This window comes from Podarcis liolepis (genome assembly GCF_965112155.1).
Source record: "Podarcis liolepis genome assembly, chromosome: 15".
Lineage (NCBI taxonomy): Eukaryota > Metazoa > Chordata > Lepidosauria > Squamata > Lacertidae > Podarcis > Podarcis liolepis.
The window spans coordinates 43,822,037-43,843,178 of NC_139566.1; the positions used below are offsets into that span (position 1 = coordinate 43,822,037).

At 47.5% G+C, this 21,142-nt stretch overlaps 1 protein-coding gene across 50 annotated transcripts in view; it reads right to left on the bottom strand.

Moving 5' to 3' along the window:
- NCOR2 (nuclear receptor corepressor 2) overlaps positions 1-21,142 on the bottom strand; it is a 372,848-nt gene that overhangs the window by 12,396 nt on the left and 339,310 nt on the right. For 23 of the 50 annotated variants that reach the window (XM_083476607.1, XM_083476584.1, XM_083476589.1 and 20 more), the window contains exons 33-43: positions 12,145-12,372; positions 11,388-11,636; positions 10,393-10,545; positions 9,885-10,034; positions 9,565-9,727; positions 8,105-8,658; positions 5,815-5,961; positions 5,160-5,308; positions 3,381-3,574; positions 1,992-2,132; positions 632-777 (exon numbers count right to left, since the gene is read on the bottom strand). In XM_083476607.1, the coding sequence (XP_083332733.1) occupies positions 632-777; positions 1,992-2,132; positions 3,381-3,574; positions 5,160-5,308; positions 5,815-5,961; positions 8,105-8,658; positions 9,565-9,727; positions 9,885-10,034; positions 10,393-10,545; positions 11,388-11,636; positions 12,145-12,372 (2,274 nt within the window). The remainder of the gene's footprint in view (positions 1-631; positions 778-1,991; positions 2,133-3,380; positions 3,575-5,159; positions 5,309-5,814; positions 5,962-8,104; positions 8,659-9,564; positions 9,728-9,884; positions 10,035-10,392; positions 10,546-11,387; positions 11,637-12,144; positions 12,373-21,142) is intronic. The other 27 variants (XM_083476601.1, XM_083476600.1, XM_083476620.1 and 24 more) reach the window with 7 other exon arrangements.

The following is a 21,142-nucleotide window of genomic DNA, read 5'->3' on the forward strand; positions in this document are numbered from 1 at the left end:
ATCTGTGTGATGGCGTGAGCTCCCATGGCTTTGTCCCAGCTTCTGCCAACCTAGCATTTTGAAAGCATGCCAGTGCTCCCTCGGCCTGAAAGCGAGATGAGCACCGCACTTCATAGTCGCCTTTGACTGGGTTTAACCATCCAGGGGTCCTTTACCTTTAATTAAGGCCACCCTTTTCTTCCGATCTGTTAACTGTTTTACCTGATTTTATTTTCATATTGTTGCCATCTACTTTAGGACCTTGTAGTGAAGGGTGGGCAAGAGATGTTGTTGTTGTTTGTCAATTAATTTATTTGATTATATTTGAATAAACCTGCCTTTGTAATGAAGTAATTACTTTTTAATATTTTGATGCATGTGCCATGGCATTCCCTGTTCACTCTCACACTCAAATATCCCTTCTAAAAATGACACTTGCAATATTCAGCTTTTACATGTACATGCATAAAAATAATAAAAATAAGCTGACCAATTCATCAGGGAAACTCTTTGAGTCAATCAGAATACTTTAGTTGATTCAGTTTGATTAGCTGACTGAACATTGCAGCCCCAACTGTAACCATCACTTCATTGCTCCTGCCCTGTCCCCACAGATAACAGGAATAAATTCCCAGCCCAGAGAAGTCCTTACTGTACTCTGCCTCGCTCCTGCTGTTCGTGCTCAGTTTCTTGATTATCTCTTGCTTCTTGGACTTCACCATAGCAGAATTGCTCTCTGTCAGTTTGCTGAAGAAGGCTGGTGGTTGCACATTGTTTCCTGGAGATTTGGAGCCCATCCTGCACAATTGAAAGCCCATCAAACTGATTTTGTTGGAATCCTGATACCATCATGTTCGGCCTAGAGAGCCCTGATCACAAAATGTATCCCAAATAACAAGTGGCCCAACCTCCTAACCCACTAGCAGTTTCACGCTCAAAGTAATAAATGTTCCTGGAAGGGGGTGATCTATCTGTTGAATAATTGTAGGAAGGATGTTGTGGAGAATGTGGCAAGATTTTTGAGTGACATCATGAAATTACATCACCACAGGTCCTAGGAGCCACTTTTGCATCTCACAACGTCTGAACAGTTTTATCCTAAAGTACCTCCAACTATGTTTTGTCACCTGTGCTGTGTTCTGATCCATGTATATGACGTACTCTTACTACGCCAATAAGGGAGTTTGACTGATTGTTCCTGGAAGGGCAAGGAGTGCCCTCCAAGGGCTGCTCCACACGTTCTCCAGCCTGCTGCTTTTCTCCTATGGAAAATGGCAATTCGGGTTTGCTCTGATTTTAAGCTTAAGAATGTGTTTTTAATGAGCGGGGCAAAGGGAAAACCACTCGGACCCAGGCCTAGAAACCGTGGGTCAAGCTGAAAACTGCTGCCCCCCATGCTTTCTAGGCATGGTACAAGCGGAGGTATGGATGAGCCCTAACACGAATACACGTGCACACCTACCTAGGCTCACTTATACACTGTTCCGCATGCACGGTGCACAATGCACACAGCTGGACTAGGTGAGCCCACAGGCTGCCCCGTTAGCAGGGACAGAGCTCAGTGGAAGAGCACCCACAGCTCAACCCCCAGCCTCTCCAGGTAGGGCTGGGAAAGACTCCTGGGCTGAAACCCCGGACAGCTGCTAGTCAGTGTAGACAATACAGATGGACTCAATGGTCTTACTCCGTGTAAGATAGTTTCCTATGCTTCCCACAACCATGCCTAAGTATGCCACTGATCTAAAGAGATCCCATCTGTTTTCCCTAATCACTGCTGGATGCATTGAATGATTGGTTTCTGAAAGAGTTATGCGGCTTTAGAAGATGATTTTAACCAATCTGCGATGTCCAGCATTCAATACCTGATTGCCCAACCACAGAGCTAGTGTTGTTTGGAAGAGAACGACAAAAATCACTGGTTGCCCAGCGGGGAATACACAATGGGTGGAGTGGGGAGGCGGGATCATCCTCAGAAAACTCCCGCTGGACAGCCCAGCTGCTGCCTCTGTTACCTCTGCTCCAGCTGTTCCCCTTCTCGATACAGGATGGGATATGTGGCATTTCGCACGTGATCGGCTTCTCCCACCCCATCTGGTGGAGAGACGGGCTCTATGCAGTTGTTCGGAGCAGGTGTTCTGATCTGCTCAGGAGACCTGAGGAAGCAAGCAGCAGGACTGCGTGAACCACACGGCTCTCTTTTCCTTCTGACACAGAAGAGTAGGTAAAGGGGTGGGGCAGAAAACCCAAATTTTTAGAGTGGGCAGAAAAGTGACAGACTTGCACTGGAAGAAATGAACAATTGCTATGGGGAAGGCTGGGGCAAAACAACACCACCCCACTCCTGCAAGGTTTTACAGTCTGGGCTTTCCTCTCCATATCCTATTGTGATTCCCTTACATTGAAACTGGACACTACTATACAGTATGAATGTGATTGTGGTGATTGGTGCTCTCAATCAAAGCTTGCAAAGTGATTTCTAGGGAGAGAAGGGGGAAAGAAAGAATAATGCCAGTTCCAATTACTGCTAGTCTAAAACAGACAAGAGCTTCTATTGCATCAGAATACAAAGTGTAGCAGCTCCAAGTCCTGCAACTGCTGGGCCTTTTGAATGAGGTGCTCCCTAAATCGCTGGCTGGTGCCGCTCACTGGAGCAACACTCAGGGGGCATTCTCCAGTCCGTGATATCTGTGCACGGAGTTCGTAAGAGGAAGGTGTGCAGATGGCATTCTCAGTTGTTGCTCCACATCTGTGGAACTCCCTTGCTGTTGAGATTCGGTACAAGAGGAAGGGCTGCAGCTTTGCATGCAGGCGTCCCAGGTCCAGTCCCTGACACTTCCAGAGGACTGCCTGAAATCTCGGAGCGCCACTGCCAGTCAAGTTAGGCTTCACAGGCTCCGCATTAGCAGCTTCCTCTGCTCCTATGAAACTTGCCTTGGGGGTGTATGGAAGGCAAGGAGGATGATTCAGCTCGAAGGATCCCAATAAAGTCCCTTCTCTATCATTCAGAGATTGGGAGGGGGCCGGCCTTGCTGGACTGCGATTTGCAGAGCTAGAATCCAGCAGACAGGAATTGCATCCAGCTTCCTTTCTCCTGGGGTAGGAAGAGGTGAGGAGATGAGTGAAGCAGCTTGCCATGTGTGGCAGCTCATGGATATTGCCTCTCCCGAGGTCCCCCGTTTCACTGACGATACCTGTGCTCCTTTGGGTTTGGATTCTATATCTGCCTGAGCTTTGGACACAATCTCCCTGATCTTAAACCCCATTTGCTTCAGTGGAACCCTGTGCCTTCCCCTCTTGCCCCAGCAAAGGGACTCTCAACTCTGTAACTTTGGCTGGAACACACCAGTAGTATCAGAATGGGGTGAGGCAATGGCAAAGAGACAGGGACGAAGTGGGCTCACCTCTTGCTTTCTTCACTTTCTGGGGAGATTCTTGAAGCAGGGATGTGCTCCATTTGCTGCTGCTGCTGCATGTAAGCCTCACTAGGAGTTCGCCGAAGATCCAGCACAGACCCTGGGAAGGGGTACATAGGGGTCTGGATGTGGGAGTTCAGCTGCTGGGGATGATGGCGCGTATAGTCTTGGGTGATAACCTCCTGCAAGAAGAGAACACAGCTCTGCTTTTGTCTTCAGATCATTCCTTGTGCGATCCAAGCAGCCTGCTATGAGGGAGGCTGAGGATGCAGGTGGCATGCGAGTGCTCCTGCTCCAAGGCGCTGTGAGCACCAGTTGTGTGGGTGGTGTGCTGCAATCTGGCCCATGCAGGTGCTGGAAGGGGATCTATGCACTTCCCCCCCTCTCTTTTCTGGGGGCGGGAACTCAAAGGGCTGCAGAGCCAGAAGAGATTCCTCACCAAAAATGTAGTAGGGAAAACCAGATCTCTTATTTGGGGAAGAGTGGATCACTCTCGGGCAGTCCTTTCCAAGCTTGCACTTTCCTCAATGAAAGCCTGTGTGCCCACTGTGGAACAATGTCTGGACTTTGGAGTGTGATCCAGGGTAGGGTTTATCAACTTGAGGCCTAGGGGCCAAATGTGGCCCTCCAACCTTCTATCTGGCCCTCAGGACTTTCCCCAGATTGCACACGCCTAGGCCACACCCCTCATGAGTGAATCACGGGAGGCTGCCCAGAAGGGAATGAAAGAGATTCCTACCCCTGGTTCTAAGGTTGAATACTCTTGTGCCCACCTGGGCCTTGGCACTGCCCTGTGTGGACCGAGAGGGCACAGCAGAACAGAGCTAGCTCCCTGCTTGCAGCTGTGCGTGGCAGGCAAAGATCAGCTGCAATGGCGGGCAAGGCTGGCTGCCTGCCATTCCAGAGCTGCTCACCAAGGAACCCCTGAGCAACTTCCAGGGAGCTACAGGGCTCCCCAAAACACACAGGAGGACATTTTAAATTCACAAGCAAAGGCACTGGCAGCACCCACATTTTGGAACTCCCTGCCTAAAAGGACATCAAGAGGCACCTTCGTTTCGGAGCCCGCTAAACATCAGGAAAAGCTTTCTGCCACGGATGCTTTAGCTGAGAGTCCTGCCTTGCAGGGGGTTGGGCTGGATGACCCTCACGTCCCTTCCAGCTCTATGAGTCTAAACTTCATTGTTTGGCTGAGTCTACCCAGGTGCTTAGAAAGTTGAGATAACTTCAACCTGTTTTAGTATTATAACTTTTGTATGTTTTAAAGCAGGGTTGTAATTTTTTCTCGATTTTACTGTTTTATCATTTCGTAAACTGCTTTGAGGTTTTTCACAACCAAGTGGTGTATAAATTTTATGAAATAATAAGTAAATAAATTCACATTTTTGCCAGTCGAGTTGGTTATTTTATGTTGTTAGCTGGTCCTACATAATGCTCTACAACTGCAGGGCAGTTAATACTCTGAATGAAAATGTTTTATCTGGACGAGTCAGCCATGCTGCAACCTCCAAGTCATTTATTCTGAGCTTAAAAGCAGAGACAAAGTCTGCTCCATGGATGAGTCTTGGAAGGGGCTGCATGGATCATTCCTTCCAATAGAAAATGACTGTGCTTACAGGAGCTCTGCTTAAACCTAGCCTGGGATTGCGAGGCTTTGTGTGCTATGGACTCTTTCCAAACAAGCACGGCTTTAGCACTCCGCGTCCAAGCCTGTGCAAGCACTCCCCGTCCAATCCGTTGGGAAGCTAAGTGACTAATGCTAATTACATTGATATGCTGAGCCAACGTGACGACCCGCTGGTGGCCTTTGGCGCTCTGCGACCCTTGGAATGGCTGGCTCGGAGACTGCCGATCTTCAGGGAGCTGGTGGAGCTGCTGTATTTGTGAGATTTCTGCTGCGGAAGGCTTAAGAGAACCTATGAGGAAAGAGAAAGATGGGCAGAGCAGCCCAGGAGGAGTTAAGACACCTGAAATTCATCTTGGCCAGATGCTTGCTGCTTCTTTTAAAATTCACATAGGCCATCCATTTCCAGTGCTCTCACCTTTCCTTTAAGTCAAGAAAAATAATCCCTTACGTATAAAGCAAGCAAAGGCAGACAGGCAAAAACCGAACGACAAGAGCCAGTGATGATATGTCAAACATTTTAGAGGTGAAAATTTGATCTGAAGATTGCAAGCACTAGTAAAATCAATGCCACGTGCTGACTAGCAGAGATAGTCAACATGGTGCCCTTCAAATGGTGTGGACTCCAAATCTCATCAGCCAACGTGTCCGCTGGTCAGGAGTGCTGAGAATTTTAGTCCAGAGCACCTGGAGAATGTCAGGTTGGCTTGTTCCTGCTATTGGTTGTGCTTTTGGACAGAGGTGATGCAACCAATGTTCGCTAGGTGTATGGTGGCCCTTTCCAGGAAGTCCCCTCACCTGGCTGCTTCAGCCGTGGGTCGTGCTCCGCCCCGCGCCCTTTCTCAGCCTCCTGGGATGGCTTTGCCCCTTTCTCATGGAGAGTGCTGGGTGAGCTCACGGGACTTATTGCTTCTATGCCATCAGGGCTGTAGCTTCCATGGAAACCTGGAAGGCATGAAAGAGAGCAAAGGGTCTTTTAAAATGGCAACAGCACTCTTTCCTTCCAAGCACTAATGCAGCAGTTGCAAAAGATTCGCGCTGTATTTAACAGAGGGGTGGACAAAAGAAACCCTTAAAAGACTTTCCTGACAGCCATAAAAACCTACGACTGGTTTCCATCCTTGCTCGGCACCTGGTGGTTCAAAGCAATTTGTCTCTGTGTTCTAAACTTGGTGGCACTTACTGATGGGGAAGGAAGGTGAGGAAAGGGGCACAGGGGGCAAATGTGCCAGCTTCTTAGTGCTTCTTTCCTGAACAGAAAGCCAGAGGCTGACACACCAGGAAGCCAAACTAAGTAGAGACGCTGTAGGTATAACATGTGGCTGCTCTCAAAGCAAAATGAAACTTAAAGAGAGATAATAATCAAATCTCACAGAATCTAGTTGGAAGCAGGGAGCCTGGGGGTCACCCAATCCAACCCCCTGCAACGCAAGTGAATTTTCTGTCACCTGTGGAAGCATCTGCATCCTTACATCTCAAAGTGCTTTACTCCCTAGATCTTCCTACTTACAGCATTGGCTTTCCATCAGATTTAGTTGGTGTGCCAAGATGTGCCCATATATAAAGAAACTGGACATGGCTGCTGCCACTCATGCCCTAGCTACACCCAAGCTGGATTATTACAGAAGTTTTTACTTGGAGCTGCAATTGAGAAGTGCCTGGGAGCTTCAGCTGGTTCATTACACAGCAGCCAGAGTGATACCTGGCATGAGCTGGTATGATCATATTACCCCAGTGGTACTTTCGGCTCAAAAGCTTGCTAAATCACTTCTAGGCTCAATTCAGAAGGAACCTCCATAGTACCATGCAGCGGCTTAGCTTTCTGAACTTTCAGGAAATGTCGTTTCATTGGCAGAGATATACAGAGCTAGGGTGTAGTCTGATGTGAACGTGCTTCAGAGCTTGGAAACCCCCTGCTTGGCAGGGGGTTGGACTCGATGGCCCTTGTGGTCTCTTCCAACTCTATGATTCTATGAGATTGTAACTGCCATTAAAGAAAGTCCTAGATGCATGTATTGTGTGTTGGCATCTGTCTGTCTCGAGAGACAACAGAGTGTGCCTTCAGAGTTGAAGTCAAACTGCTGTGTTAGCAGCCCCAAGGCGTCCTCCCTGGGGCACAAGCATGTGTGGACAGCATGCATGGAGGACCTGGGCTGCCCAGATGACAAAGCCCCACTCCAGGCCTCACTGATGTGGTCCAAAGGAGAGCAGAGCAAGACGTTTGGCACCAGCTTGGCTGCAGGGGTTGCCGGAAGGAGGCACACAAAGCGCCATCCTTAGGGATTCCACTCCAGATTTGTGTGAGGTTAACTCCTTAGCCTTTTCTTCTTTCAGAGGAGGTTCAGGATCAGTTTTCCTTCTCCTAGGTGGGCTACCTGTTTGGTATAGACTCTGACCTTTCAGAGGCAGGGAGCAGGACGGTTGTCCCAGCCCCTGGTGCCCAGCTGAATTATGAAGGCAACAACCTATGACAGGGATGGGGAACCTGTGGCCCCTTCCAGGATGTTGCCCCAGCCAGCATGACCAATGGTAACAGCTGTAGTCCCATGACACCGGGAGGCCCCACTACTGCCCAGTGCCAAACACAAAATATACATGCTATGATCCCTATATATCATACAAACACTGAAAATCATGCAACTTATTCGAAAAATGTAAATCTTTGGAATTTGGAGCAGAGAATAAATTAAAGCCCCTGAAAACAAAACTCCATCCCAAAGTATCCATGCAGCATACAGGACTGTTGCCCATGACACTCTCATTCATGTTTTCCTTCAGCCACCTCTTTTTGCCCGTCACAATCACAGCCATGTACCAGGAACGGAATGATAATGCAGAACAGCAGCAGCAACAAACAAAACCAAACCCAAGAAGGCATGTAGATGGGCAGGAGGAGAAAACAAATACAGGAGCAAGAGCCTTCATATGAGACACCACATGAAATAAAACAGGCCGTCACCACAAATGCAAAAATCAAATTTAAAAAATTGATGGGTGAGAAGGGTCTTCGGGGGGAAAAAAGGTATTTGTGTGTGTTTTAAGGCCACAAACTTGGAAGAACCGCCCCGCTCCCCCTCCAATTTCTTACCATCGCTATTGGCGTCGTTACTTAGCGAGCTTCTCTCTCGCTTCCCCTTATCGCAAGAAATTTGACGCATGATAATCACATCTATGAAGCTGGCCGCTGTCATGGTGGTCTTACCGAGTGCTCGGAGCTCCTGTTCCTGTACTGAAAAGGTTTTACTCTTTTCTCTACTGGGCTGCTCACTGGCCGAAACTGCGTGCAGCGACTGCTCCAGGGGCGGGTGGTGCTGAGGGTGGCTTTTCCCCTGTCCTCTGCTATACAGGTGGGTTGGACCTGGCCCAGAGGAGGACAAAGGCCTGGGCTCCATGGCTTTAACGGGTGAAGGCGACTGTTCCAGGCCGCCCCCAGCAGGCAGCTTGGAGGAGAACAGGTTGCTGTCTGCCTGAGGCCGCTCCGCTTTGACATCCTGCGCTCTGGAGGCCTCCTTCTGCATGTGGGCAGGATCCATCATAGAGGTATAGCTGTCCAACCCACCTACGGAGCTGCGTAGTGACGATACCGAGGAGTATCCTGAGGAGCGAACTGGTGATGTGGTGGCGGCAGAGGAGGAGGTGGATCTGAAGAGCAGAAGGCAAAGTAAGAGACCTGTGGGAAGCTTTTTGGGTGGGGGCAGAGGTGGATTTAGGGCACAACTGTGGGTTCCCTGGCACAACTGGGCAAGCGCTAACTAGGCTTCGGGAAGGAGAAATGAGGGCTCTAGCAGGGCCCTAGAGTCCTCCCACCTCCTTCCCAAAGCCTAGTTAGCATTTGCGCAGCTCTGGGAAGGAGATGGGAAGGCTCTAGGACCCTCCCAGAGCCTCACATCCTCCATGTATTTATCCACCCTTTTGGAAAGCCATCTAACCAACCAGCAATCAGAACCTCTTCGGACAGCAAGGTCCAAAAACTAATTATGTACTATGGGCTGTAGCTAGTGCTAGTCCTACTCAGAGTAGACATAAATATATCAGGCCCATTAGTTTCAGTGAGCAACACCGACATTGGGATATAACTTTATGCAAGGCTTTGAGTGTTATTTTTCCTGCTGTTCTGAAGTTTCATTCTGACTCTGTTTCTGTAGTTTCCCTGTTCTCTTCTACAGTATCTATTCTTGCTTTCATGTAGGATTTGCATTTTAAATGGTTGCTGAATGCCCCCCTGGGGACCCTTTTAGGCTGAAGGGTGGGCTTTGAATGTTTCAGGTATATATATGTATGCTACAAACCTCTGCCACATCCCCCACGTGCCACCTTAGCCGTGACACTAAAATGTCCTCTTTGCAACATGATCTGCACCCAATGCAATTTCCTCCCTGCAAGGCCCCAATCGGCAATGTGAAATGTAAATTGACCTGTGATCCTTGGATGAAGGGCAGTACAGAAATTTAATAGATAAAATAAAATATATAATAAAAACATGTGCTGAGCAACCCTGCCCATGGCACGTCAGGAACCAATAAGGCCGTTAGCGCATCTCTGACATACCGCAGAACTGAGGGGGCAAGGTTCTCCGAAGGGATCATCTTCATGTTTGTGTTATGCAAGACGCTGGGGCGTTGCTGGATGTTCTCCTGGGTGCGGGGCGAGACAGGGGAGTGCTTGTGATTGTGAGAGTGTGCTGACGGCCGACTGCTGCTTTGGTCTGTGCCTGCCACAAAACACAAAGAAACACTGTGAAAACTCTAGATGTGGAAACTCCAAAATGAATAACAGTTGAACAAGAAAGAACTTAACCAAGTCCCTGCCAGGCACCTCCACCCGCTGCCCCCCCCCCCCCCCAGGTCACTAAAGGAATGCGATCCAACCTGGTCTCCAGATGGGGGCATGCTCCACAGTGGTTGTGGCCGCTAAGACCGACTTCTTGCGCTCCTTCTCACGCTCCCGTTCACGGTCTCGTTCTTGCTCCCTTTCAGAAACTGAAGGTCCTGTCTGCTTGGTCAGGTGTGTGTGGCCTCCTATGAATCATTAAACACACAGTCTGAACATGCTCAGAAAGCAGATGTTTTGACCTGAATATTAAAGCAGCTATTCTGCAGGCCCCCTGCCAGCAGCCAAAGAAAACTGCAGCCTGAAACATCCGAGGACACCCAGATATAAAATGACATACCCATTTTAAAGTACTGCAATTTTAGCCCCTTAATTTTGCTTTGTGTCCCTTTTTTGGGGATATCCATGTGTTGTTGCTTCTTATTTTCCTCCTCTCCATGTCCCTTATGTTCTTCTAGGCTGAGAGTGCACATGTGTGTGTGTGTTAACTTAGGCTCCTGAAGAAGCCCCTAATGAACTTCAGCCACATATCCAGAACCCGCCTACCTGGGGAGAGTGGGGAGCTGCTGTGTCGGCTGGTGAAGGCCTGGGGGGCACTGTGGATGTATGTGATCCGGTCAATGGAGGCGGCAGACGTGCCCGGGGTGGGGGGCACCAGCACAGGCAAATGTGGCACTTGAGACAGGTCAATTATTCCTGCTAAGAGAATGGAGGGGGGAGAGACAGTCAGGAGAAGCAACATGCCTTGGAACTAGAAGTGCTGTATCAAAAAAGCAGAAACCTCTTGTGGCATTGTAAGACATTGCAGCCTGTGCTGTGTCAGCTGTGAAAGGATGCCTTAATCTGGACACTGGGTACCACTTTCCGACTTTCCTGTCTGCCCCACGCCTCCTGCACTTTTTAGGGAGATCCATCTTCTGAAAGCAGCAAGTTCTGTCCGTGTCACATGGTATCACATCACCTGAAGGGCAAGGCCAGCTGCCCAAACTGCCTGCAGCTTGTTCAGAACGGCAGGCAAAGAGGTGGGCAGACAAAACACAGTGAAGAACCTCTCTCTTGTCAGTTACACTTCATGCAACTTGGCAATGCGGAACAGGGAAAACTACAGGCCTGAGGAAAGAGTTGCTGAAGAGTTCTAGGTAATGCAAAAGCTTCATCACCAGAATTACTGGTGCAGTTAAGAAGACCATTGGATCCCCATGATCTACATGCATCATGTGAAGCATAAAAAATGTTGCAGCTGATTGATGCCTTCACCAGTTAATGTTGCCAATTTAGGCCCTTATGCCTGAAACTTGCTCCGTGTTCACAAAGTCCTCCTGGTCTCAACAACACAGAGAGCCCTATGACACCTTGAATCTAACCAGTGAATTGTGGGAGATACTTTTGCAGGCTTTGTCCAGCAACAGACCAAGTCTGGCCCATGGAAACGTATGCTATAAACGAACATGTGCTTCAAGGATCTCTCTTGCTTTTGCTGCAACAGACAAACACAGACACCTGCCAGAATTTGCCACACAACCCCAAACCTATTTTCGGACCTGCTGCATAATTGAGGGCTAGCGAGGGCTCTCGCGGAGACAGGCCACGCAGCAGGTCTGCCCTCTGGGCCATTGCAGTGGCAGCCGCAGCATTGTGGTGCATCTGCTGGGAGGTGATGTAGTCGTTGATGATGGTCTGCCTGTTCTCCATGGCAGCCGTATCTGGGTAGCCGCGGATTAGGTATGGTGGGTAGAGATGGGGGTACGTAGGGCTAGGAGCGAGGTGCCTTGGCAAGTAATAAGCGGCTGCTGGACAGAACAGAGAAAAGGGGCAATATTAGCTTTTTCATATGCTGTGTGTTTTCTTCAGCAGAGTTTGTTTCAAAACAAGAGAACTTGGAGGGCAATTGGAGCCGTCTCTGCTCTACTAGATCTCTTCTTCAACTCTATTTTTGGCTTCTCACTGTAAGTTCACCACTACCACCCATGTCCAAACTCTTCTCCTCTTTACCTGAACCTTGCCCACCCCCACCCCCGTTCTTGCTGCAACTATCCCAGGGTGTCCGAAACCAGAGATATTCTTCTTTACTCTGCATGTTGCTAGAATGGCCTCAAACATCTCCCAATGTTCTCTGTCCTTTTCCATTGTCTGTTAAATTGTTCTAAACTGAACAATGCATCCAGATTCTTAAGAACTAACCCAGTCGAATCTGTACAGAGAGACTAAGCTGTGTAATGCTGGCCTAGATAACTCAGCAAATTCCAGCCACGGTGATCGTTTCACTGCTGCCATTTTCTGAACCTAAGACATGTTTACCTGCTTCCAGGGGGATTCCTCTGGGAATAGCTGCTGGGTCAAAGGCCAATGGAATGTGTCCCCTGTACAAGTCCACACCACTCACTCCCCGGAGCAGGTGCTCATATGGAGAGATAGGGGGGTGGTGGTCTGCAAGGGTAGCATGAGGCGACTTGGAGCTGGCCATTTCTCTTGGCGTCGGGGTGATCTTTCTGTCCTGGGATACAGGCTTTCCAGCAGCAATGCTCCCTGTCGAAGTAAAAACGGTTTGTTACAAGAGCCTCTGTGGAAACGCCCTCGAGATCTCAAGCCATTCTGAGACAAGTACTTCCCTTTACCTGTTAGATTTGACTGTTGATTTTTTTGGCTAAAATGTTTGTAAAAGTTGAAAAATGAAATTATATATTTAAAAAGAGACAAGCAGAAGAGGTACTGGAAGAGGTTATGTATTTTTTTCCCTCATAAAAATAAAACTACCAAGATGAGAAAACACACAAAAACAACTATTGATGTCTCCAATATCAGAAGTTGAGATTGGGGAAACAATCTCAAATATGGCAAATGGTAATGCACCAGCGCTAGACAGCTTTCAAGTGGAATGGTATAAAACATATACTGATCTCCTGTCACCTAGATTATATCAGTTATATGATGAGATATTTAGAGAAGGAATCAGCTCAACATTATTCAACCATGCTTACATTACTGTTATTCCAAAGCCTGGCAAGGATCTGATGCAATGTGCCAACTATCACCCAATTTCTTTGATAAACATTGATACGAAAATAGTAACAGCAATATTGGCAAATAGATTGCAAAGAGTGATACCAACTATTATTAAAAATGACCAAACAGGGTTTATAAAGACGAGACAAGCTGTAGATAACATCAGGCTGGTAGTGGATTTGATAAATTTAAACAGGAACAGTGAAGATTTAGCTATTGTATACTATCTCTAGATATAGAAAAAGCTTTTGATAAGATCCACAATCTATGTGTGGGAAAAGTACTACAAAATTTTGGTTTTCCATTAGACTTTATAAAATGGCTGCCCACTTTGCCTTTGCTTTTTAATATCTGTTTGGAGTCCCTGGTATGTACTATTAGACAGCATAAGGAAATCTTTGGTGTAATTCATAACTCATTTGAATTCAAATTGGTAATGTTTACAGATGATATTCTTCTATTTATTACGAAACCTCACAGTACTATTTCAATATTAATGCAAAATATAGATTTTTTGGGCAGTATTTCTGGATATACTATAAACTGGTCCAAATCGGAGTTGATGTTAATAGGAAATAACTTTTTGGTTCAACTGTTTAAACAATGCCAATTTCATATTTGCAAAGACAACATTAAATATCTAGGCATATTAATACCACAACTTATCTAAATGAGCATAATTAAACATCAACAAAATATATCATGAGGTATCAATAGACATCGACAGATGAGAGTCATTGAACCTGACTCTGTGAGGGAAAGTCAATGCTCTTAAAATGAGCATAATACCTAGACTACTTTATGTCTTAAGAGAAATTCCAATTCACACGACTAACAAATACTTTCACAAAATTAAATCTTTTACTAGAAAATGCCTTTGGGGCTCTTCAGTTCCAAGAATATCTATGCAAAAAATGCAAATACTGATAAAAGATGGAGGAATTGGGATCCCAGACTTAGAATTGTATCAACAAGGATATTTACTGTCAGGTACACTATTCTGGAGACCCAGAACTGAAAACAACTGTCCAAAATGGGCTGCTTTGGAATATGTAGCACCTCTAGAGAGATATAGCACTTCTAGAGAAATGGCATTTCCGTGCGCTGCTCTGGTTCACCAGAAGCGGCTTAGTCCTGCTGGCCACATGACCCGGAAGCTCTTATGCTGGTTCCCTTGGCGTATAGAGCGAGATGAGCGCCGCAACCCCAGTCTCGTCCGTGACTGGACCTAGTGGTTAGGGGTCCCTTTACCTTTACCTAGAGAGATGGGCAGAACTCGGGTCTAAATACATTAATACTTAAGATGCTACTTAATCAGTAACATCAGTTCGAACAATATGGCACCATATGTCCCCAAATTATAAATTTGACCTTTTGTCCCATGACAAAATGAGTTTGTGGGGAAACAAGTCTTTATAAATCGGGAAAGAAATGATCATATGGAAGAGGTGGATGAATTTGGGTATATGTATTAATGGACATGTACATTGGTAAAGGCTTTCTGGGAAATGATATATAATGAACTAAAGAAAATGTTTAAAAATACATTTGTTAAAAAACCAGAAGCCTTTTTACTAGGTATAATAGGTGAAGAGTTACCAAGTGAAGATAAAAGACTTATGCAATGACAGCAGCGAGAATGCTAGTAGACCAGAAATGGAAGGAAGGTGAAGTACCAACAAAAGAAGAATGGCAGATGAAACTGATGGAATTTGTGGAGATGGCGAAACTGACGGGGAAGATCCGAAACCAGGAAGATCAAGTATTTTCTAAAGACTGAAGCAAATCTGTAATTTATTTAAAGGACCAGTGTAAACAGTTAAAATCACTGACAGGGTTGTAATGACAATTGTAATGTGGATTTTTTTATGATAATTATGGATATTTAATAGATGGATAATGGTAAAAGATGCAGCAAACTTACTCTTAAACATGGAACCCATGGAGGGAGGAAAGGAGGCCCGAAGCTTCAAATGTACCGTATTTTTCGCACCATAGGACGCACTTTTTCCCTCCTAAAAAGCAAGGGAAAATGTGTGTGCGTCCTATGGAGCGAATGCAGGGGGGAGGCAGGCAGGAAAAGCCCTCAAGAACCGCACACAAGCTTTGTGCGCTTTTGCGGGCTTTTCTCTAGGAGGGAGAAGGGACTGACTGGCTGCAGCAGTCCCTTCTCCCTCCTGGGGGAAAAGCCCCCAAGAGCGGCACCCTCTTTAAAGGCTGCGCGGCTCCTGCGGGCTTTTCTACAAGGTGGGGGAATCCCCCCACCTCCCAGAAAAGGCAGGAGAAGCCGCACAGCCCCTTTAAAGAGCGCGCGGCTTCTGCGGGAGTTGGGGGAAGCTGCAGCAGATTCCCTCCTCCCGGGCTCCCTTTGAAGCGGCAATGTGGGAGGGGAGCAGCTTACACTCGTGTAAGCAGCTCCTCTCCCACTTTCCTGCTTCAAAGCAACCAGGGAGGAGGGAAAGAGGGGACCCATGGATCCTCTTCGCTGCTCCAGGCTGCAGCAGATTCCCTCCTCCCGGGCTCCCTTTGAAGCAGCAAAGTGGGAGGGGAGCAGCTTACACTTGTGTAAGCAGCTCCTCTCCCACTTTCCTCCTTCAAAGCAACTACGGAGGAGGGAAGGAAGGGGACCATGGATCCTCCGCTGCTGGAGGCTGCAGCGGATTCCTCCTCCGTAATTGCTTTGAAGCAGGAAAGTGGGAGGGGGGCAGTTTACACTCGTGTAAGCAGCTCCTCTCCCACTTTCCTCCTTCAAAGCAACCACGGAGGAGGGAAGGAAGGGGACCATGCATCCTCCGCTGCTGGAGGCTTCAGCGGATTCCCTCCTCCGTGATTGCTTTGAAGCGGCAATGTGGGAGGGGAGCAGCTTACACTAGTGTAAGCAGCTCCTCTCCCACTTTCCTGCTTCAAAGCAACTACGGAGGAGAGAAGGAAGGGGACCATGGATCCTCCGCTGCTCACGGCTGCAGCGGATTCCTCCTCCTTGATTGCTGGGAGTTTCTCTGGGCAGGAATTCCCTCAGCTTAAGTGGGGTGGGGGAAGTGTGGCAGGTAGGGGGGTACTGAGAGATACATGTCTCTCAGATGAAAATTGGGGGTGGGCATTGTGTGAAGTGGCTGTGGATCTCCTGCCGCAGAACTGTAGGACTGTATAGAGTTGGGAGGGCCACCCAAGGGTCATCTAGCCCAGCCCCCTCACAATGTAGGAATCACAGCTAAAGAACGCCAGGCAGATGGTCCCCCAACCGCTGCTTAAAAGCCTCCAGTGGTGGAGACCCCCAACACCTTCTGAGGTCATAGAATTGCAGGGTTGGAAGGGAACCCCAGGAGTCATCTAGTCCAGCCCCGGTGGACAGCGGGCGCAATCCATCCTGTTGCGCAAGACTAAAGATGCTGTGCAAGGCTAAAGAAGAAGCCAAGGCAGTGAGCGGGATGGATCGCGCTTGCTGCCTTGTCTTCTTTAGCTGCACTGGAGAGGTTTAGCTCCTGGCTGGAGAGGTTGCGCGGCTATGGATCCCGCGCGCTGTCTTGGCTTCTTTGCTCTTTGGGGCTGGTGGGGGGGGGGAACCCGGGCTTCCCCCGCAGCCCCGAGAAGCTCTGGGAGAAGTGGACAGGCTGCATGCAGCCTGTCCATTGCTCTTTGGGGCTGGGGGGGGGATAATATTTTTTTCCTTGATTTCCCCCTCTAAAAACTAGGTGCGTCCTGTGGTCCGGTGTGTCCAATAGAGCGAAAAATACGGTACCTTGTATTTTAATGTTTGAAATGGTTATGTTAAAATGTATAAAATTCTGAAAAAACCTCTCTCTATATATATGGGTATATTAATGTTAGACCAGCTGATAAATGAAGAGGATGAATATTATATATACTGCATCTTCAGAGACAAATACAGATTACCTACAAGTGCTCAATGGCAATATCTCCAGATAAAACACTTGCTAACCACCATCTACAGACCAGCAGCTTTTACAGCCTCAGAGACCCCAGATATATTGAAGCAGTTGATTGATTCTTACGCCACAAAAAACTGGCCGTCAACATATATAAACCTTTGTTATTAGCAAACCAAATTGATATACAGGTACTGAAGGAGGATTGGAATAAAGAATTAAGAGATCTCAATTTCGACCTTAAACAATAACAAAAAATATTTAGAATATACTGGACCCCATTATGTTTAAAAAAGGGCTATCTAAGGTATCTAACTGTTGGAGATGCAACAGGGATAATGCTTCTCTAAAACATGTTTTTTTCATTGTCCTATATTGAAAGTTTTTTTGGCAGACGGTAACTGAAACTACAGTGGTGCCTCGCAAGACGAAATTAATTCATTCCGCGAGTTTTTTCGTCTTGCGATTTTTTTCGTCTTGCGAAGCACGGTGTCGGGAAAGTTTTGGAAAAGCTTCAAAAATCACCAAAGTCTTCAAAAACCTCAAAAAAGGGGGGTGCTTGGGAGGGAGGGAGAGGCGGGCGCGGGGCGCGGCGGGAGGCGGGGCGGAGGTTGCTACCTGAGCCCCCAGGATCGGTTCGGCTCACCTTGCTCCGACCCTTTGCACTACAGTTAGCGCAGTCTTGCTGCTGGTGTCGCCGCAGTAGTCAAAACTCCTACCGGCCTAAAAGTTGTCTGGTGCAAAATCCCTTCTGCAGCAGCAGCCCGAAAGAAAGCGAGAGCGCCAGCCAGCCAGCCGCCCGCCACGGGCAGGAGGGAGCGTCGGTGACGGTGGATGCCTATTGCCCCTGTTGCTGCTGCAGCCGGCCAGCCAGCCAGAAGCGTGCGAGCGGAGAGGAGTGCATCCAGCCCGTTGGACAGGAGCGCGGGGGCGCATCCCCGGTGGCTCCCGAGCTGACCTTGCCTGGCCCGGCGCTTTCCGCGCTGCCAAAGGGCGACTCACCTGCTGCCTGCGCTGTGCCGGGACTAACTCGAGCGGGGGGAGGAGAACACACACTCGCGCGCACACACACCGAGAGGCAAACTTGCCGCAGCCGTCGACGTCACGGGGTTGGAAAGCGCGGAGATGCAGGTAGGGGGCGCCCCTCGCAGGGCAAGCGCCGGAGGGCGCAGGCAGGCGCTCGTCACCGCCGGGGCGCTGGGGGGGGAGACAGAAGGAGCCCCGTCCGAAGAGCCCCGGAGCCTGGCCTCCCTAACTGGGAGTTGTGGGGAGGGAAGTGTGCGCGCCTTGCTATTTTTCGCCGAAACAAAGCTCCCTCTCCCTCAGAACCCGCCTTCATGTGTTCTTGCCCCTAGGGAGACGCACACCGTGTGCTCCGAGTTGCTCCTCGAAGTCAAGTCGCAACTGTATTAACTGTTTTAAGAAAAAGGAAACAAACTTGCAAGACGTTTTCGTCTTGCGAAGCAAGCCCATAGGGAAAATCGTCTTGCGAAGCAACTCAAAAACGGAAAACCCTTTTGTCTTGCGAGTTTTCCGTCTTGCGAGGTATCACTGTATCAACAGAACTGTACGGAATATCCTTACATTTACAGTGGTGCCTCGCAAGACGAATTTAATTCGTTCCGCGAGTTTTTCGCCTAGCGAATTTTTTGTCTTGCGAAGCACGGTGTCGGAAAAGTTTTGGAAAAGCTTCAAAAATCGCCAAAAACCTCAAAAAAGGCTACCACACCGCGTTCTATGAGTTGCTCCTCGAAGTCAAGTCGCAACTGTATTAACGGTGTTAAGAAAAAGGAAACAAACTTGCAAAAAACGCAAGACGTTTTCGTCTTGCGAAGCAAGCCCATAGGGAAATTCGTCTTGCGAAGCAGCTCAAAAACCGCAAAAGCCTTTTGTCTAGCGAGTTTCTCGTCTTGCGAGGCATTCGTCTTGCGGGGCACCACTGTACAAAGCAAAATATCTTCTTGAATTATATACCCAGCACATGGAACCTTACAAAAGGACAATATGAGTGGACTCTCCATGCCCTGACCACAGCAAAAAGACTGGTTCTGATGAACTGGAAAAATAAAAATGCGGCTCCCTTCTATGACTGGATTGAAGACTTATGCAAACTCGCAACATATGAACAACTTGCATATAAACGCAGACTTGCCATGGACAAATTCAATGATATTTGGAATCCAGTCTTACAAATACTGTAATAGGTTAAGATCTGGTGAAGTACAATAACAACCTTGTAAAATATACAGTTTGGGTCCCCCCTCCCCCCTTTATTTCCCCTTTTACGCGGGTTCTGTTTTTCTTTTTCTTTTTCTCTTATTTCCGTCTCATCATGTTTAGTGCACATATAATTATGTACTTTTAAAACTTTCAATAAAGATGTTTAAAAAAATTCAAGACAGAAGGCATGAAAACAGTTTCATTGCATTTAATAATAAATAGAAAGAGAGAAACAAGCCCTTCCTCCTGCTACCGACAGGTGTGTTATCACAGCACTTGAAACCTATAGTAAATACTATCATTTTGTTCTTTGGATAAAAGAAAACAGCAACACCATCCTTATTCTTTATTTTTTAACTTTTCTCCAGATGGAACACTAGTTTCTGCCTCTGTACAGCAGGATTTAACATTCCTTTATTTAAATCCACGGCTCTCCCAATTCAGTTAGAATTCCCACAAAATCCAAAGTCACCCCTTTCTATTTCTTAACCTGATAGCTTCTGTTGATGTTAACCTTTCGTTCATTCTGTTAAACCTTGGCTTTGTGGCAGTTTGATAACTAAATACAACTAAACTAAACATAACAAGAACCCTGCTGGATGAGTTCGAAGGCCCACCAAGTCCAGCGTTCAGTGCTCACAGTGGCCAGCCAGATGGCCTCTGGGAAGCCCACAAGCCTTCTGCCACTCCTGGTCTCAGAAGAACAGCACCTCGGATTCTGGAGGCAGTACATAACCACCATGACTTCTCGCCATTGATGGTCTTATTCACCTCTCCCAACTTTCAGCTGCACTGGATGACCCTGAACTCTAGTATTACAAGAGAAATCCATTTTCTGCACACTATGCAGAATTTTAACACCCCCTCCTTTACTCAGTTTTTCTAAACTAAAAATCTCCAAACACTGTCACCTTTCCTCAGTTGCTCCTGTACTATTATAATTTTGGTTACCCTTTCCTGCACCTTTTCCAGCTGTACAAAATAAATTTCCAAGTTGCAGCAACCTGAACTGTACACAGTATTCAAAGTGTGGTCACACTACAGGTTTGCAGAAAGGCATTATAATAACTGGAGTTTTATTTTCAGACCCTTTGCTACTGGCCCCAACATGGATTTTGCCTTAGCTGCTTCACACTGTGTAGACAACTTCATTGAGCTCACCACCTGAAACAAATCTGTTCTCGTCATCAATGCAGTTCATACACACTAAGGCATTGCTTGGAACTTGACCACGCTATCAGATCTCTTTTGAGAATGCTATATATTACTCACCAGATACCCTGATTCAAAGGGTCATTTCACATCCTTTCCCCCAGGTGTAATTGAATGTGCCAGACATGCATTGTGCCAGGACAGTCACTAGAGAGCCAGGATTGGCTGTGGCTCCCTCCCAAGTGAGTCACAAACCCAGGTTGGCTATCAAGTGTGGAACAGCCGCCTGTGCCATTTAAAGGAGCTGCTGTGCCCCAGTGGTTCTTTCTCAAAGTATATTGATAACAGGTATCTAAATCAGTGGATCGCCAAAACCCAGAAGTACTGGAGCGGGTTACTTCTGGGTTTCAGTGGTCGTGAATGCGCAGAAGCGCCAAACTGCAACCCACGTGTGTGCAGATGCTGGTTGTAAACATGCCTCCTGCACGGATCACGTTCGCAACCCAAGCATCCACTATATAATAATAGTACTAGCACCACCACCACCACCAGCAGCAACAACAACAACCCCACAACTCTACTGGATCACCTTAAAGGGAAAGAGTGGTTTGCAAGTCCTTCCTTAACAGGAGTCTTGTTGTGTTTCAATGGAGATGACGTGCAACACAGATCCATAGAAAAACTGTCTTCTAACGAGATCAAACTAATTGCACGCCTAGCTCAGTCTTGTCTACTCTTTGATCAGCAGCAGCTCACCAGGGTTTTGGGCAGACTCTGATCTGCTCATTTGAACTGGAGTTACCAGGGACTGAACTGGTGACGTGCAAACCATTTACATCGGCCATGGGGAAAGGAGACACAGAGACGCCAAGGGGGGAAGTGGCACAGATCAGTGAGGGCTGGGATTTGGCTTTTGCTCTTTTGGCATAAAGTATGGAGCTAGAAGATCTAGTAGGTTTAAAAGGAGCAGGGGGAATGATTCTGTAAGCATCTAAGGAAAGCGTACACTGAATGTACCCTTGCCTTATATATTC